Source organism: Cygnus olor, chromosome 16 (genome assembly GCF_009769625.2).
Source record: "Cygnus olor isolate bCygOlo1 chromosome 16, bCygOlo1.pri.v2, whole genome shotgun sequence".
Classification (NCBI taxonomy): Eukaryota; Metazoa; Chordata; class Aves; order Anseriformes; family Anatidae; genus Cygnus; species Cygnus olor.
This window is the reverse complement of record NC_049184.1, coordinates 1,486,871-1,506,092: the sequence shown is the minus strand read 5'-3', so window position 1 is coordinate 1,506,092 and position 19,222 is coordinate 1,486,871. Positions and strand designations below refer to the sequence as shown.

Genomic DNA, 19,222 nt, shown 5'->3' with positions numbered 1-19,222 from the left:
ATGGAAGCTAATTGTATTATTAACAAAGTAAAGATGCTTAGTCCTCTCTGTAAGACTGAATCATTTTGGAGGGTCGGTGTGAATACATTTGCTACTGCTGCTTCTCAAGCTATTTAAAAAAGCATACAAAAAGAAGAGAAATTTTCAGTAAAATTATAATCCCAACGATGTATTAAGGATCTTGCAAGGTTTGGCAAGTATGGAGATCAATTGCCTGATCTGGAATTCCTTGGCCACAGGTGCAAAGTGGTCCTTGCTCTGGTCTCCAAGAGGGAGCTACCCCTCTCCTGTGCAAGCGCTGCAGCAGTAAAAGCAGACCTGGAGCAGAACAGGCTCCTCACTGGGGCACTCACTGGGTTTGGTGAAGCCTAGCAAGCAACATCTGAACTCCATGACTGAACTGTTCAGGGGAAGTAGAAGTCAGACCTGATTACTTTTTCCAAGCTTATATATCCTAGTGGCTGCTGCTACTGTTAAATATGATAAACTCCTATTTGTTCACTTTAACTTGCCATCAGTAGTCACTGTTTGCTGGGGCAAGCCCAGGATGTTTCCCTCCCCACCTGTCAAGCTTGAAGTGTGCTTTGGCACCCTGCCATTGTGGAGTCTCAACGTCTTGAGCAGACAGCTTCAGAAACAAGACATCCCAGTACTTAAACCGCCTCTACTTCATGAACTTTTCTTCCCATCTGTATGCTTTCTGAAGAAAATGTTTGCTGGTCAGAGAGGTTTTCCACATGCGCCTCCTTCAGCTTTCCATTACTGCTAAGAGGTTATATGGGGTGCAGTGCCATACACTGTACTGTACTATATGCAGAGGTGTTCAGACTTAATTTATTCCCTTCTCCTGGATAAAGATTATTGCAGCTGTGTGTTTTGGAAAACTATCAATGAAGGGAGTTCAGCTCATACAACACACTTTCAATAGGGTACTGTACTCTATATTTCCAGGTTCTGTTTTAATTACACTTGCATATTACCTTGGAGGAAGCTGAAATCTGGAAAATGTTTTCTCATATACCATGTCTTAAACCTTCCTGACCTTCTGTTTTATACCGAGTACATTTATGCTTGTGATTAAAACCATATAATATGGGGTAAGGCTTGGCTATCCAGGATAATCTATCAGAGGCGTGCTGTCAGTCCCTACTAGCAAAGGCTGAACAGTTTTCGCCAGGAAATGTCCCCACCATCCCTCAACCCACCACCTTCCAGCAGTAATTCCCTCTTTCCTCTTCCCTCCCTTCACATGGCTCCCAACGAAAGCTGCAGGAGTTGGCCACAGTCTGTGAATAGGGCACAAGGTGGTCTTCCCCTGTGGTAGCAAGTGGCCCTGCTGCTCCAGAGAGTCCCAGAGGGACCATGCAATGGGATGACTCCCATGGTGTCAATGTATTACCTGTATCTCAACAGAGACAAGTGGGAGTCCTTGTTATGCCTCCCATCACTCCTGCTGGGCTGGGGAGCTGAGAAATGTTGGTGTTGTCTACACTGGAGGCCACACTGCAAAAAAGAGCCTGACGTCCAGAGCTGAAGTCTCCTTGAGACAGCTGGCATTGTCCAGGGAGAGAGGGGCACCGGTGGGCCTCTGGGTGTAAGTGGCTGTGAGCAGGTGACAGAAGCACCCTATGGAGTAGCAGCGAGAGGTGTGAGCCTCCTTCAGCTCTCAGAAAGTGCACGCCTCCTAGAGCTGACAGGATAACAAAGCCCGTGTGAATCAGTCTTGTGATTCATTATGGGTATGTCTATTATCTTGTGATTCAACTTGTAAAATGGAAATATTTTCATCTGAAAGCAGTGATTATGGAGAGCAGTGGAGGTCATAATAGAAGGCTGAGTATGAGCTCCTAATGTGGTACCAAAGCAGAGAGGGAAAGCCAAACCCTGGATGATAATGAAGGTCAAAATCCAGTAAAAGTACAGTTAGTGTTGTCTCTGTGTCATTGATGAGACTGTTACTGTTAACCAAATGTTAAATGAAAGATCTGGTGCAAAAAGTATTTGGAGAAATGGAAAAATTCTAACCCAAACCAACCAACCAACCAAACAAACAAACAAAAGGAGAAAGAATCTGGTATAGAAGGTGCACAGCAAAAGCATAACCAAGTTGATCTATGTCTTCCATCAAGAAGAAAGGAAAAAACAAGAAACAAGAAACAAGAAACAAGAAAGAAAAGAAAGAAAGAAAGAAAGAAAGAAAGAAAGAAAGAAAGAAAGAAAGAAGGAAGGAGAGGAGAGGAGAGGAGAGGAGAGGAGAGGAGAGGAGAGGAGAGGAGAGGAGAGGAGAGGAGAGGAGAGGAGAGGAGAGGAGAGGAGAGGAGAGGAGAGGAGAGGAGAGGAGAGGAGAGGAGAGGAGAGGAGAGGAGAGGAGATCATCACAATCTGCGTAGGTAGAACAATGCCCATAGGAATAAGTTTTTAGTATAGCAGACAAATAATCCAATTCACTGATTCAAAGTGAAAACTGGACAGTAGGTAGAAATAAGCTGCTTATTTAAAAAATGAAGTGCTAATATTCACAGTATTAGCTTAGAGCTGACTGTGGTGAGCTTTTTTAATACTTCTGGTCTTTAGATCAATTCTGGATCTCTCTTTCCATATATGTAATACCCAGCTATTTTGTAACATCATTTAATTCCAATGAACTTTAAAAATATACTTCCTTTTAAAAACAAATTGGTGGGAAAAAGAGACCACATCAGAAAGCCAAGCTTCTCTAACAGGACAGTGGCCAAGGTGCCTTAAGTCCTATGCAATGGATTAAACCAGGAGGCTGTACTGTACTAGTCCACTGGAAATTTGGGGCTTCATACAGAACATAAGAATGGTTTTGTGAAGTGAGCCCATGGTTGCATCTAGCCTGTGTCCAATGGGTGACAGCAGATCGCTAAAGGAGATAACAAGGACAGGAGGAATGTGCAGTGAGGTTTTCCTGGCACAGCTTCTCAGCTACCAATGGCTCAGAAAGTCACAGGTCCTTGTGTCTACCAGCTTTTCATGGAGTTTTCTTACATGAACTTAAGTCTGTCAGTTCATTTATTTATTGATTGATTGATTTAACATATGTAGATATGTAACATACAAAACAGCATATAGTCAGGAGTTGTGCAGCTGGGCATGCTGTAGGAATCAGTATCTCTGTTTCAACCCTGTCCCAAACTGGTTTCATTTGGTGCACCATGGTTCTTGTTTGGGAGCAAACACTCCCGGTTCACATTCTTAGCCCTCATCACTTTTCTTTCTTGCCCCAGTCACCCCTTGCTGAAGAGCTCCAGTCTATCTAATTACTCCTCATACAGAAGTTGTTTCATAACTCCAGTCGTTCTCATTGCCTTCTTCCAGCTCTACTATATCACAGTGTTCAAGAGCCATGTATATCCCTAGAGTGCCTCCATATTGTTTTCTCATTTGTTCTCTATTTGTCTCCCAGTCATTGCTAACATCGCATTTGCCACCTTGATGTCTGTAAAAACTGAGCTGATATTCTCAGAGATGCAGAGTCCCTAGGTAAAAGTTTTACCTTGGGTGTGCAGCTCATCCGACTAAATGATCTTAATTGTTCTTCCTGCCTATGAATTAAACTACCACCCTTCAATCATATTGCAAGATTCAGTCAGTATCAACAGACCCATAATTTGCTTATAATTGCTAGGTCAACACAGTGACCCTTTATAGTACTGAATTAAATTCCTTTTCTCCAGAGCCTCCCAAACCTCTGGAATTTCCCCAGAATTCCAAGATTTATTAAAAATCAGTAGGCTTATTGGGGCAGGTTAAATGTTGTAAAACTCAGACAGTGCCAGCACATGGTCCTCATCACTTTCTTATCTTACTGGCATGGGGAATATTTCATTACTGTTGCGAGAAGTGAATTATTTCATATGGCATTTCTCTCTTACCAATGTATTACAATGGTTTGAGAAACAGATAGCTTCACTGTATTTATATTTTGAAATAAATAGCAGGTCTTTTTTCTTAGCACTCCAAAGAATCCACCTATTTTTAAAGTTTGTATACCTCAGAAAATCTCCAGCTAGTCTCATACATTTTCTGGAACTCATTGATCCGATTATAATCACATAATAATCCCTAGGGGTAAAAAAAAATAAAAATGAAGTGATAGAATCATAGAATCACAGAATGATTTGGGTTGGAAGGGACCTTACCTTAGAGATCTTCTAACTCCAACACCCCTGCCATAGGCAGGGATGCCACCCCCTAGATCAGGTTGGCCAAGGCCCCATCCAGCTTGGCCACCCAACACCTCCAGGGATGGGGCATCCACAGGTTCTCTCGGGAACCTGTTCCAGTGCCTCACCACCCTCAGAGTAAACAATTTCTTCCTTAAATCTAATCTAAACCTACCCTCTTTTAATTTAAGGCCTCTTCCCCTGGTCCTATCACTACGCTCCCTGACAGAATCCTTCCCCAGGTTTACTGTAGGCCCCCTAGAGGTATTGGAAGGCCACTGTAATGTCTCCCCGAAGCCTTCTCTTCTCCAGGCTGAACAACTCCAACACCCTCAGCCTGTCTTCATAGAAGAGGTGCTCCAACCCTCTGATCATCCTTGTGGCCTCCTCCGGTCTTGTTCTAATACTTCCATGTCTTTATTGTGCTGAGGACCCCAGGTGAACGCAGCAATCAATGAGCTTGTCCCATTTCTTTAATATTTTTACATACATTTGGGACTCATCTTCCATGACTAACTCACCCCAAGGAGGTTCAAGTTCTAGTAAGGATGAGGTGAAGTGAAAATCCATGGACTGTAGCTACTAGATGTCCATGCAAACACCTCAGCCTTGACCAAGCTTGGACACCAGGCTATGATTCGAGGATCTGTAAAAACACTGTGGCCATGTATCATCACTGACGGCAGTGACAGCTTCTTGCAAATACATTCTTGCAAAGGCATAGTAGTTTGGGTGCATGCCCAGAGCCCAAATATGGGGCACTCGTGTCCTTTCTTTCTCCCCTCTCTCCTTCCCTGCGCTCAGTATTTCTTGCCTGTTGGACTCTTCCAGCAGCTGTTCTCACAGTGTACCTAAAATATTCATCTTTCTACAACACAGCCATTTACCTAAGGACCCGGCAGCTAAAGGACCCCATTGAATGCGGAAGTATTTAGCCCAAGTCCTTCCTCTGTTACTGGCATCACAGGCTTGGTCAGCTCACCTATTCCCCAAAGGGTGCTCTCCCTGCAAGGCTTGCAGGGGTAGACATCTACCTCAGCCCTCCTGGGGATGCTGTTTGGCTTCCTCTTGTCGGGCATGGGCAGGAATTTCCCACGTGGAGTCCAAATGCAGCCGCACAATTGGGGACGTGGAGTCCCCCCCACCTTGTGCCTCCCAGCAGCCACAAGCACAGCAGGAAAGGGGACAGGTCCTGGCCTGCAGGTGCCAGGCCTTGGAGAGGAGAAGCAAGTGTAGGGGGCACTGGGCCTGGGTGCCTCTCAACAGCTCCCAGCTTGGATGCTTCCGTTCCCTCCTCTGGAACCAGTGTCTCCCCTTGGACTGTCAGGAAAGCCACTTGCTTTAGTGCTCTGAATCAGCTGAAGCCAAGGGCTGTTGTGAAAAACACCCGAAGGCTGAAGTTAAGACATTTGAGGTAACCATCCAGAACTGCACAGTCAGTCTTTTTAACCTTAAAGCTGCACATGGCTTAGAGAAGACAGCCTGCCTGCCTGCCTGTGGCCCATCAGTGAGACTCATGATCCATCTGAAAAACCTCATAGATGAAAGTGCCTCATCATTCAGACTCAGGTTTCTCAGCTCTGTTCCTTTGGACCTCCCCCAGCAGCACACATGGCCACAGTCGGTACTCATGCTAAAGCTACCAATGCTTCTGGCTGCACAGGGCCACTGTCAGAAGCCATTTGACTTTGCTGGGTTTCAGCAGCTTCCTCCTGCTTTAAGTCTTCAGCAGCTTCTGGGCCAAATCTCTGAGCAAAGGCCTGAAAACCAGAGGCAAGTGGAAAGAAGAAAGAAGAATTACTCACACTAATTACTCACACTAAGCCCTCAGCAAAAAAAAAAAAAAAAAAAAAAAAAAAGTTTGTTCCACTGTTTGGCTTGTGGACCCTCCTATTTCCACCAGCAGCACTGCAACCCAGCTCTTGCTCCATTTGGGTATGCATTCACTCCATGATCCTGTATTCAGTCCATCTTTATTTTCCGTCCATCGCCCAGTCCTCAACTACTCCAGTCCGCCACCACTCTGCAACTGCTGCCTCCCCCTGAAAGCCAGTTCTCCCCAACTCCTTCCTCCCAAGCCACGTTCCCTTGGGTGTTTCTTTGGAGCACCTCCTGTGGCATGCACTTCTCCCCGCACTGCCATTAGCCTTTTCTCCCCTCTCTCTGGGTTCCTGTAATCTGATCGCTAACAATATGAGCTAAGGACTTCTTTACCATCTAAAATTTATGAGTCTTATTGCACCTTCACAGAAAAGATTGCTCCCATGAAGATATAGACTCCCTTCTCTAATCCTGTGGAGGACCCAAGCTGTGTTTCTTTCAGTATTTCTGGAGAATGATCAATGTTTTGAAGCCATTTGCACAAGCAAAAATGAAATGTGGCTGATTTCATCAATTTCGAAAATGTTCCTAACTTTATTCCAATAATAAGTGGCATCATGTCAAAAACAAGCAGACACTTTCTGAATATACAGAAGCATAACACTCATTGTAATGCCATTTATCTGGCAGTACAATGGGCAGAGTCTGCTCAGCACTGATTCCTGAATGGCAAAGCCTGGCACAAGATATTATAGTGAGCAGACTCCTAGAGAAAACCAGCAAAAAAGACATTTCCTGTCCCCTAGCAGAGAGTCAGCCAATTGATTACTGCTAACGGAGTCACTTCTCTTGACAGCTGCGCCCTTCAAAATGATACCAGGGAAAACTGAATCCAGCTGCATTACTTCAGCTAACTTGGTCATTGCAGAAAATTGAAACTAATTCTGCAGAAAAAAAAAAAAAAAAAAGCAAAATAAGGACATCAAAAAACTTGAGATGACGATAAATGGACTATTCTGAGCAGTCAGCAAAGTATATTTATTGCACTGTATTTACTGTTTTTCAAAAAATGTTGAGATTTCCTTCTTTATTAAATTTGTTGAGAAGCAATGAAAGCTTGTGCAATTTTATTTTTAAATATCACTTTACTACCCAACAGCAATAGTAAATTCATAAAATAACACGTGATTGTCCAGGACTATGAAGTAAAAAAAAAAAATTGTTTGCTTTGTACATTCTTATTAGTCTTGGCTAAGATGTTATAAAAGCAGTATCTTTTAACACCTTTTATTATACAAGGGTCAAGGGGTTTTTATGTTTCTTAAAGAAAGCTTCAAATAGCCCACATAGCGGGTTACTGCATCTTTCATATGGCTGCTGTATAAACAAGCACATTTTACACAGGAAATGACATAACCATGTAAAAGTGTACATGGAGTTTAGGCACATATTCAAACACTAATGGGAATGCATTGTTTTAAATGGCATACTTTTATGTTTACCTATTCAGCTTAGTACCCATATTTTAGCCAAATACAACAAAAATTATCCACACATACCTGTCTTATAGTGTACTGTTTATTTGAAATTTGGACCTTCACAAAGACTCTCGTGGGACAGATAATGACCCTAAAAAGTAAATATAAATGAGGCATTCTCAGTGAGAGAGTGAAACCTGCCATCATAAAGGTGGAAAGCTGAACTTTTAACCTGTATTACTTTACAGATCAGGTTTCTGTGCATTTCTACCATCCAGTTGCTAACACCAACTCACCCATGGGAAGAAAACCGTAACAATAATTTAGGGTGTCTATCTTTGCACATTGTATAACGACCACGCTAAAGAAAGCAGGGCCGAACTTGTGCAATTCCAAGTTCCTCTGTTTCTTTCCATTTTTTTTGCTGTGTGTCAGTCCCAGGTGGTGCCCAGTTTCTGGACATCTGCTTTCAGAGAGCCATGAGGTCTGAACAAGTCCACCTGGGTTGTACTTCTAGGCTTGTCTGTCATAATGAAAACGTGTAATGGCCACCTTCACATGGCTTGTGAAGTTTCAATACAAGTTTCTGGTCTCACTCCAGATAACTCAGATTATTCCCATGTGAAAACTTGACAAGATTTGAAATGGTTTGTGAGCAGAAAATGAATGGATACATGGAATTCAGATTATATATATATACATGTATAGATATATAAAGGACAGCTCACTGTGGCTGCCTCTTTATGATGCTGTTGAAATTTCATGTGATTTAAGAATAACAGAAACTTCTTTGAGAAGAGCAGTGAAAGAGTTCAGTCCTTTCAACACTGTAGATTTATGTGATCATAACCATTCAGTATTTTATGATTAATTACAGAGACAGAAGTCTGTACCAGATGATCCCAATGGCTCAAACAATACAGTGATAAAGCACTGATAGGCTAGCATATGTTTATACCATGCTGAAAGTCAGTAGACCACTCCAGAATAAAATAGCATTGAACCAGAATTCCTGGAGTTATCAAACATTTTCAGTACTGTAAATGCAAAAGGATACTCCGGGTATCACAACAAACAGCATTATATACCAAACTCAATTTGAGAGAGAAAAGTGAAAATAACTGTCTTCATCCTGCTGTCTACCAAGCCCACTGTTACAAACTCTTCACTTTGAGCTGGACCAAACCTGACAGGACTTCCCCTTCTGGAGGTCACCTGAGCTACCAGCTGAGCAAGGTGGATGTTGGGTCACCACCTGGTCCAAACACTCAGGCTGAAATTACTTCTGTCTAGGCCAAACCCAAAATCTGGCAATTTTGATGTGGTAATATTCCATTCTAATTATAGCATTTAAGTGTCTGTAGTTTCAGATTTGTTTAAAATGGTATTAAAGACCAATTAGTTTTTGTTTGGTTGGTTGGTTTCTCCTTTCAAAGTATAACTACTGCTTACCAGAATTTTGGTTTTTGAACCAGTACCAAAGGGCGCTTTTTTAGGCCTTTACACATTTGTGTTTGTTTTAGTTATTGTTTGGTTCACACTGTTTGCTTTGAGATAATTGTAAAATCTTAGTTTTTTTTTTTTTTTTCCATTTAGATGCTGATACACGCAATTTAATTACCACGTATCTGAATCTTTCTCTTGTTCTATTAATGTATTGAGAAATTCATACAAGGGCAGGGAACAAGTGATACTAAGTGATAAGTAGGTTTCTAAAATGCTTTATCATGGCCAGCCTCACCAGGATCATCAGGTTGACCGTAACTCTGCAGCCTGAAACGCCAAGCAATTTTCCTCCTCAGATTTCCAAAGTATTGTGCGTCATGAATAACACAAATGCTACCATCCTTCAAAGGAAGCTGCATCTCATGAATCCAGCTGGAACTGAAGCAAAGTGCCTTTTAGAAAGATGGTGCTTAGCTACAATTCCAAGTGTTAACTTGTCTCTTAGGTTTGCTTCAAGTGAATTTACATAGGCAGTATTTGCTGTTTTAAACTGATTGCCCTGAGCCAGGAAGGGATGCACCTGTGCTGTTAATAGATTGAATGGCACAGCTGTGTCCATCATGTGCGGGAACAGAGATTTCACTAGGAACTTGCAAATGGACACACGCATGGGGAGCAGCACTCTTTCACACCAAGGAGGAAGGAGACAACCCTTTCTCACGGTCATCTAACCTCTCCAGAAGGCAGCTGTGCTCAGTGCTAGAGAAAGGAGCCTTAAAAGCCGCAGGCTAGTCACCCAGGAAACAGCCAGGAGAAAGACGAGAAATGCTTGAGTAGAATCGGCAAAAAAGAGTCTGAGACACCCTCTTGATTCTGGACTGGGCAGGAGAAAGTTTTCTCTCCTACTGTGACAATGGTAAGACATGTCTAGATAAGCTTGTAGTAAAGCTTACGATTAAAACTCCTGGTTTTGCAATTCATATGATAACTCGAAAGCCAGTAGAGTGATTGGCAGTCAGGGCTGGGCCAGAAGCCATTGTCCTGGTCTGAAACTCAGCTGGGAGGAGAAGACCAGGACCTGGGAAGCATTCACCCCAGGAGCCCTAGGGACAGCCCTGAGCCACAAACCAGATCTGTAAGCTGCCAGAATTTCTCATGCACGTGTTACTGAGCAGCTTCAAGCGCTCATCATTTGAAATGCATATTACCCTGATATTTAGTCATTCTCCCTCCAGCATTCTGCCCCACCTCATGTTGTGTTATTGAATGGCCTGGGCTGAGTAATATCTAGTCCTGCAGGCAGAAATCACCGTGTTAGCTACTGCAAAGAGATTGCACATATGGATGCTTCCTGCAGCGCTTTTTTACTGTATCACCCCGCTGTAGGCTGTGGTACATGACTGGCCTGCCTGCCCAGGGGAGCCCCACATGTCTGGAACCAGGTATTTTAAGCTGGTTACGGGCTCAGCAGCCTAGAGAGAGCAGGAGGAACGGCAGAACTTTTTGCCACTGTTTCTCTATGGCTATTGACTGGGTGGTTAGGACAGTTTGCTGCTAGTGTGAGTTAGACCTTGTTCAGTCTGGGGTCAATGCAGGATGACTTTGGGGGCCATATTCACCTCCCTGCCACTGCCAATGCCAGAGATGATGTGCAGGACAAAGACTTCAATCATTTCTGATGGTTCTCATGACCTGTCTGATCCTTCCACGGTCAAATGTCTGGCATCTGGTTTTGTAGATGGAAACATATAAAGAATAATCCCAGAATAAATTTATAATCCATGTCTAGAATAGATATAGGCGATATGCAAACACAGTCATTTTGGGGTTGAATAAAAGGATAACAGAGCTCTTTTGCAATCAACTGCATGACGCATTCTTGCACCAGATACATCAAGTGATAGTGTCATTCCACACTAGATCAAAACACGACACATTTTCAGATTGTTCTTCCAATGTTTCCACAGTCTCTTTCTGCAGCAGCAGTTAGAGGCAACCAAAATACATGAACATGTTACGCGCACCACTAGTATTCTGCTGTACTGAAAAATCCCTTTCACTTGCATTTATTGTATAAAAACATTAAAAACAAATTCTTAACAGTATTATAATTATGCAGAGTTGGACAGCTGGACAAAACATAGCACTGTGTCAATAATTTATTACATCTTATGCCATAATTGAACACTTTTACTATGAGCATTTGAGAACAACGTGGACCTTATACAGAGTAATATATCTTGCTACATAACAATGGAAAGGTGGATACTTAAGAAAGATATGTAGCTTGGAGGAAAACGTACATGGAAACAAACACCTCCTGCTTCACCTATCTCCATGTACAACTTAAAACTAAATCAGCATATTATATTTAATTATTTCATTTTATATATGCATAGTTTTAAGAGCTAATCAGAAAGAAATCATATTACAGTGTAACTATTTACACCAAGATGGGAGCATGCCAGAACACAACCTTCTCTTTTGGATATCAGTACTTTTTTCTTACATTTCTTAATGGATAATGCACATGGGACATGTGTAAATTCAGCCTCAAGAACATTGTTCAAAGGAGCAAACATCATATCCACAGCTCACTGATACCATCTTTACACACTGCTTCTAGGGTAAAAGCAGGTGATATAGAGGCACAAAGGTCTCATCTTCTCTGACACAGACTTTAGTAAGAACCAGTCTTCTGTTGCCAAAACAAGGCTTTATATTGGGCTGCATGATAGCATCCAAATATTCTAAAATATGCCCATGGTGGAGAGATATACAGAATCACTGGATTTGTTGCTATATCTTTGTAAACATACTTACCCTAGGGGTAAGAAATTAAGTTAACCTTGTTTGAGCAGAGGTTACATTTGGTGTGTCATATAACCTTTCATAACATATTCACTTGAGCAACTGTTCTGCTACCTACAGCCACACGACTCCACCACCATGTCCTCATACTGCTTGTAGACCACATTGTTTGCAGAGTCAATGAAAAGAATGCTGATAGGACTCAGCCTGGTTGGGACGCAGCAAGTTGGGGGCGTTGATTCAGGGTCCATTGAGTTCATTAAAGTTTGGATAACTGCGTGATTGGTGGGTTCCAGATGGGATCGAAGGGGGAATTCACAAAGACCTTCGCAGTGATACGCTTCGTATTCTAGGGGGGCTATTATCCAGTCATCCCAACCCATATCCTTAAAATTCACATGGAGGGCTTTTCTGCTACACCTTGCCTTCGGATTCTTACTGGGCCTCTTCCCTTGACGTGTTGCTAAAGGAGCTCTTCTCTTCCGCCTCTGATTGAATAAGTACTCATAAACGGTTTTGTCGTCTTGGCCAGATCTAGCTTTGATTTCATTGAAAAATAAGTCTCTTTTTTTTGTCCTCCCAAATACCAAGAAGAGAGCCTTTTCATTGACCTGTCTTCCGGTTCTATTAAATCCCACAGTCCTGAGATCAACAGCTCTCCCCCTGTCAAAAGTTTCCAGTTCAAAACACAAATTAACCAAGTTTTTAAAGTTCCTAAAAAGCTTCCAGATGTCAAACACTTCCCATTTTGGTGTATCTGTGATACTGACAGTACGAGAGTCCAGGAGTGTTGCTGCTTGTCTGTTGGTAGAGCAACTAAATAATTTCACTTGGGAAGTTTTTCCAGAAGAATGAGACTTCCAAGTATCAGAAGGTTTTTTCCTCAATATTCGAAGCTCTGCTCCCAGCAAGCCATCTTTTTCTAATGCACTAATATCAAAAATATATTTTTGTTTTCTTATAGTTGGTGCTCGCTCATCTAAAAAAAAAAGCACACAGATTTTAATATGTATATCAAGCACAGACCAATCTTGTTTTTTCAGTTCTTCATGGTGTCCCAAAAGTTTGCTCATAAGCCTACAATTTCCCTTAATTAGCCCACTAAACAGAAAGAACAATTTTTGTCTAAGGGATCAGCTGTGAGCAGGGACCCAGAAATATTCAGTGACTCAACAGGGAAATGAGTTTCTGAGTTTGCCCTGTAGAAATGCCATTTCTTTTACCAGCAGGAATTTTCTAGCTTTAAAGTAGCAATTAGCCAATTGGAAAATAGTTCTTTATAAGGGCTGAGCACTCACAGGGCCTATTCACCACTTACATCCCAAATAAATTACCGAAGCAGGACTTCAGCGGAGCCCAGGCCTCATGCTGGCTCCAAATATGAGCAACTGTACCCTTAAACAATACAACAGTGAATTAGTCCTTTAAAACCAACATCCCCCAGGAACTGCCAGACACAAGGATAATTGCCTTATTAACTTAACTCCACATGATTCACAACTTTTTCAAATTGGGCAGAAAAACATACCTCCCTTTGCTGATGCTACCTGATGCTATATTTGCTTAGTTAAGCTCAGGAGTAGCGCTAATGAGGAATATGGCTGAGCCAACACTATCGATGTTACATTAACAACGCTTTCCAGTGGCAAGCTGAGGACTGCAATGCAGCACTTGTGAGCAGCGTGTCATCCCTTCCTAGACGCCAAGCTATTCTTAATTAAATGGCAGATAAATCCGGTCCTGGCTGAGCCTTCCATCACCGTTACCTTATTAGCTGTAGCCTGTGTTGCTTCCTTAAGTCCATGACAAAGTTCTTATTAACGTCACTGGAAACAGCATGGAGCTAATTCTCCAACCGGAGTGATCAGGTGAACATCTTTCTTTGGGAGCCTGGTTATTTCTTGTGTGAAAGCAGAAACTAGTCCAAACTTCCAAAAAAAGTTTGGAACCATAATGTTGAACTGCAAATTATGGAGTTCCAGAAGTTATTTACTCTCATTATCCCGTGCTTAGCTGTGAGCTTCTCTGGTTAGAAGGCTGGTGGTGCCTGAAAGCATGAGCTTCAAGCTAATACAGATACACCAAAGCTACACAATAATGACTCCTGGGTCTACGGTGCAGTTCCTCCCAACTCTACTTTGAACAAATCTGGGTGAACCTTCAGTACTGAAACTTTTTTTTTTTTTCCCCACAGAATAGCCCTGTTCTCAGCATAACAATAAAATCTAATGTTACCAGTTTCCAGGAGCTACTTATGGAAAAAACATAAGACAAAAAAAGTAAAAATTTTAAACACCTATACATGCAAGGACTGATGGATTTTCAACAACATGCTTCTAAAATATTTTCTTAATGTTTTGTTTGGCTGCCATACAACCATCTAGTTCTGTCTCTAGGTGAATTTCCAAGATAAGGCATGAGGACAAAATCTGCAGCAAAGCTGAATGATTTCATGTACATTAAAAAGAGCTTTTTGACTTAAACAATGTACAATTATTTTCTAATAACACTCTCTATATGTATGAACACACTCAGAAATCCCTCTCTGTCCACACACACACACACACACACACACACGAGCTCCTTTCTTACCTTGTCCTTTGTCTATAAAGCTGGTTATTGTATTGGCAAGTCCAGCCTCCAGTTTTACACTTCCATTAACACCTTTTCTTTCTGCATCTGAGAGAGTCCTGTACAAAGAGAGCATGTATTCATGTGGCGTTATAGGGGGATGTCTGAAAGTCTCCTTAGTTTCCCTTTGGGTTATAGGCTCTTTAGTCTTTTTGGTTTTGAAAGAACTGGTATCAGTACTGCTTGTGCCAGTTTTTTTCAAAGCTGCCTTGCTGCTAAGATTTTGAACCTTTGGAGTCACTGTCCTTACTCCAGAAAGTCTGCCTGGGAGATGTCCTACCTTTGCCTCCGTGGCTGCTGTTCTTGAGAGAACCTTCTGTGATTCATCATTCTTGGCCAAGAGAGCTCCAGCCTGAGTAGCACTGCTTTTAGTCCTAGCCTTTGAGGTCCCAGTACTGTATCCATGGTTCACAGTCCGCAGCGTACCTGCCCGAGCTGAGGGACTCCTCTCTTTTCCTTCTGTTTTTAACAAACCTAGTTTAGATCCTGGATTACTCTGGCCTGCTTCAGAATTACTCAGTGCTCCAGGAACTAGATCCAGAGACAGCCAAGTCAAATGCCAAAGCAGTAAAGTGAGAAAGTGCAGGATTTTCATCCTCTGGTCTTCCTCTGAATGCCACTAAAGAAAAAATCAGAAAAGGTTCCTCCAGTTTGGCAGAAGAAAACATGAAAGAAATTAAAAACCAAAGTCAGCAAAAATGGTTTTCGTTTGAGATTAAAACATTTCAAATCTCGTTGTTCAATACTTGTATCCAGTCCCATAGTGGAAATGCTCATGTGCTCAGATACGATCTCCCCTGACTTCAGTTAGCAGCTATAAAGAACTTGTTCTTGAAAAGAGAAAGTTTACCACCTCGTTTTCTTCTGTAAAACTGACTGAAAACTTGAAGGAGTCCTGTTTAAATCTGAGGGTTTTTTTTTTTTTTCCAAGAAGGAAGAATGGCGTAATGCTGCCTCTGTGTTAAAAGGTTTTTTTAAAGTTTTGAATCCTTTCCAGTGAAAATATTTCACACACAGAGACCTGCAGGTGCTCAGAAATCTTTTACAAACCTGAACTCAGGAATTGGAAACGGAATTCCAACAAACCTATTTAATTACTCTCTGATGTCATGCTGTCTAAACTAATTTAACTGCGATATATTTCTTAAAAAAAATCTTCTTTGCCCTTTTCATTAGCATGAGTCATACTCTGCCTCATGTGAAACAACTCCACAGGCTCAAAACTCCAGAGGATGCCTTTTCAAGTGGCAATACGACCTCTACCTTAGCCTTCGATGAACTTCATGTTTAAACAGGACAAACTGCAAGATCAACAACAGATCTGTCATACAGTCCACTGCAACACATACATTAAAATCTCTAAGTATAACTCATTTAGCTCTTTTTTTTTCCAGAGCACTGTAACAGCAGCTTCACTTTGTCCTCCGATGACTTAGCCAATAATACAGGCACTTAACAAGGGTAAAGTTTAATTTTGTATAAATGCAAAATGGCCATGCCCACATTCAGTGTATTTTGGCATATTTATTGTTATGCTTTGAAAAGAACCTAATAAGCCCAGTATGAGAAGAAGCCTGTGCCAGCAGTGCACCCTGCAGGCAGCCAGGCTCCTGCCACCTGGAGATGCTTGGGGAGCCAGGGACACACCAAAACCCCACTCTGTCCTCCAGAAGCAGCTGGATGCCACCCTTTGTTTTAAAATTAGATGCAAAAATTTCAAGAGCCACCTGCCCCAAGGCCAGGGGAAGGCTAGGAGTTAGAAACCAGCGTTATTTACAGGGGAAAGGTATCCTGCTGCTTTCAGCTTTACAGAAGGTAGCACAAAGCATGCACGTCTTTCATAAGTGACAGAAAACAAGCTGTTGTTGTTCTAAATGAGGCTTTGGGAAATGAGGCATGGGCTGGATTGAACAGAGATTAATGGGACCCTTCTCTCACCCTGCACTGATGCTTAGCCCAGTTCTTCCCCCCAGTTGGTCTTATTCCTAAAGCAAGAATAAATGGAATAGATGTAACACTTTAGATTTTTAGATTGACTTGCACACGCTGTAGCATTTCCCATCCTGACTAGTATCAGAAACACCAAATTACTTCCATAAATAACAACAGCCCTTTCTACATGAGGAGCTCAAAATGCTTTGCCTTATTTTGGTGGAGGAACTGAAGGGTAGAAAAAATTCAGTAATTACATAGATGTCCCAAATAAGGTAGAACAAACAAAACACCCTCCTGATTTTGGCCTAATTGCCATTCCTCTGAAGTAGTTTTGATGTTCCCTATCAAAACAAAGCAGCTTTTCCCTGAGTTACATCCTACAAACCCATTCCCCAGCAATTCCTTTACGCTGTCCCCATGCCCTCCCAGCCAAGCCATCCTTTCCTCCTTCCCACAATGCCACTCCAGCAGGCAAATGCAGTGTGCAGCATCAGTTCTGCACTACGGGAAAAAACAGCTAAATGTTGTGTTCACACTTTTATTCTAACAAGCTTCCAGTTTTCACAAACATTAAAGATACTAAATTTTTATAAGATCTCTATTGCTCTGTCAAACTTGGTTGAGATCTGCAGATACACAAATGATTTGGGCTGATGAACAGGAAAGGGCTAAAGGTATGACAATGTTATGACATAGGCCTTGTCTCTTAGTAAATCTGATTAAAAGCAGAATCAATCAAATGTTCCAACAATCTTTGCATATCTGAGATGAATATACCCACCAATTTATGGATTTTATTACACAAGAAAAAAATTGACTTTGCCAGTAGCAGCGAGTAAAAGAATGCACACAACAGGGGTAAATCAGGCTCTCATCTCACCATGGAATTAAATGTCTTAATAGACTGGACAGGCCAACACAGAAAAAAATAAAAATAAAATAAAAGAGTAAAAGCAAGCAGAAAGCTGTGCAAACTATTCTCTATCTTTTAAACAGTCTCTCTTGAGACGCTGTCCCTCTAAGTGCTCGGTCACTGCACAGAGCCCCATGGCTCCTAGAGGGGGACCTTGGCCTCAGACAGCACCCATGGAACAGGGTGTCTGACTGTGGCCCTCTGCTAACGTGGGGCTACCACACTTAGCTCAGGCTAAGCTCAAGCTTCCCTGGTATCTTCAATATGTAGATGGAAAACCCCTCTCTGGTGCAGGCTTTAGCCCAGCTACAGGATGGTGGAAGACGTTGCTCAAGGCCTATTATTTCTCACCACTGGCCAAGGACACGTGTATCACTCGAGCAGCTGGGTTCATACCACCCACTCGTCCGCCCTGCAATGGCCCGTTCTGTAAGGGCAGCTCCCCTCTCAGTGTGCTAGGGACTTGAAGAGGGAGGGCAGCTCGGGTCCCCACCCCATGGGGTTGCCTCCTGTTCGCCAAATTCTGAGGAGCCTGACTACAAAAGCTGTGCCAGCTTCTCAAACAGACTGCTCTGAGAGTCCCTCTGGACATCCCGGATGGGCTGGAGGAAGGGATCGCAACAGGGAGCCAAAGGAACATTTCATAGATTTATCCAAATAAACTCCAAAAGTTAAGCCACTTGCTGACACACTGCTTTTGCTTATTGAAACCAACTAATATTCTGTTTCTGTGAGAACTTGGATTTCTGCACCAAAGATTTTTCAAGAGCGACTTTTAAAAATCTGCAAAGTTAAATTTGGGGAGGAATTCAACAGCTCTGTCTTTCTTTTTTGAAAGGAAAGAATTACAGAAAAATCAGAGATGCTGTAGATTAAAAAAAAAAAAAAAAGACTTGTTTGAGGCTGGAGCAAAACAAAAGTAATAAAATTTGTAATAACAAAGGAAATTGTGGCATAATTTTAAAAAGCCCTAAAATGTCCCGATGATAAATAGGAAATTGCAGTCCGAGGAAAGAATTGTGTCATTGGTTACCAAGACTTGGATAGCCTTTGAACAATGGTAAGCTATGGACAAGAACAAACCTAGAGAAAAGCCCAGGGGTATTATCCACTACACAGCATCATAGAATATCCTGAGTAGGAAGGGACCCACAAGGATCACAGAATCACAGAATTGTAGGGGTTGGAAGGGACCTTGAAAGATCATCGGGTCCAACCCCCCCGCCAAAGCAGGTTCCTTAGAGCAGGCTGCCCAGGTAGGCGTCCAGACGGGCCTTGAATATCTCCAGAGAAGGAGACTCCACAACCTCCCTGGGCAGCCTGGTCCAGTGCTCTGTCACCCTCACTGTCAAGAAGCTCTTTTGCATGTTGGTGCGGAACTTCCTGTGGTCCATTTTGTGGCCATTGCCCCTTGTCCTGTCCCCACAAACCACTGAAAAGAGCTTGGCCAAATCCCTCTGTCTCCCACACTTCAGGTATTTATAAACATCAATAAGATCCCCCCTCAGTCTTCTCTTCTCCAGGCTGAACAGACCCAGGTCTCTCAGCCTTTCTTCATAGGGAAGATGCTCCAGGCCCCGTATCATCTTTGTGGCCCTCCGCTGGACTCTTTCCAGGAGATCCCTGTCTTTTTTGTAGCGAGGAGCCCAGAACTGGATGTGTCCCACGTATCCTGCTTCAAGAGCACTATCAATAAAAAAGAACCTGTTTGCTGCAATGATGCATAGGTGGTCAGTTCAGAAAGCCAGGCAGAGCACAAAAAAGGAAACAGCATTTTCGGATGACACTTGGAATCAATCGAAAGACAGTAATCTTGGGACCTAATTAGTCTTAGAAGAAGATAATGAACTAGAAAGAATCACAGGAGGCCTTGTGCAAGAAATTCACCTGAAACACCACAGGAAGAAGGACCCCAGGCCACTGGGAATCAAGTCCCACAGCAAGAGCTCAGCTGGGGCCACAGCATTTTGCTAGTAAGGCTGGAGAACTCCCATTTC

The 19,222-nt window shown here is 42.5% G+C and overlaps 1 protein-coding gene across 2 annotated transcripts; it reads right to left on the bottom strand.

The window, feature by feature from the left end:
* Positions 1-11,055: 11,055 nt before the first annotated feature.
* Positions 11,056-15,667, bottom strand: GDF5 (growth differentiation factor 5). Of its 2 annotated transcripts, XM_040576189.1 has the most exons (3): positions 14,658-15,667; positions 14,339-14,436; positions 11,056-12,725 (listed from the first exon to the last, which is right to left on the bottom strand). In XM_040576189.1, exons 1-3 carry the CDS (start codon positions 14,780-14,782, stop codon positions 11,857-11,859), a joined length of 1,092 nt encoding a protein of 363 aa, XP_040432123.1. In that variant the 5' UTR covers positions 14,783-15,667; the 3' UTR covers positions 11,056-11,856. The 2 variants fall into 2 exon arrangements, with proteins under 2 accessions (XP_040432123.1, XP_040432122.1); XM_040576188.1 differs by having other exon boundaries at positions 11,383-12,725; positions 14,339-15,105.
* Between the last annotated feature and the right edge of the window lie 3,555 nt (positions 15,668-19,222).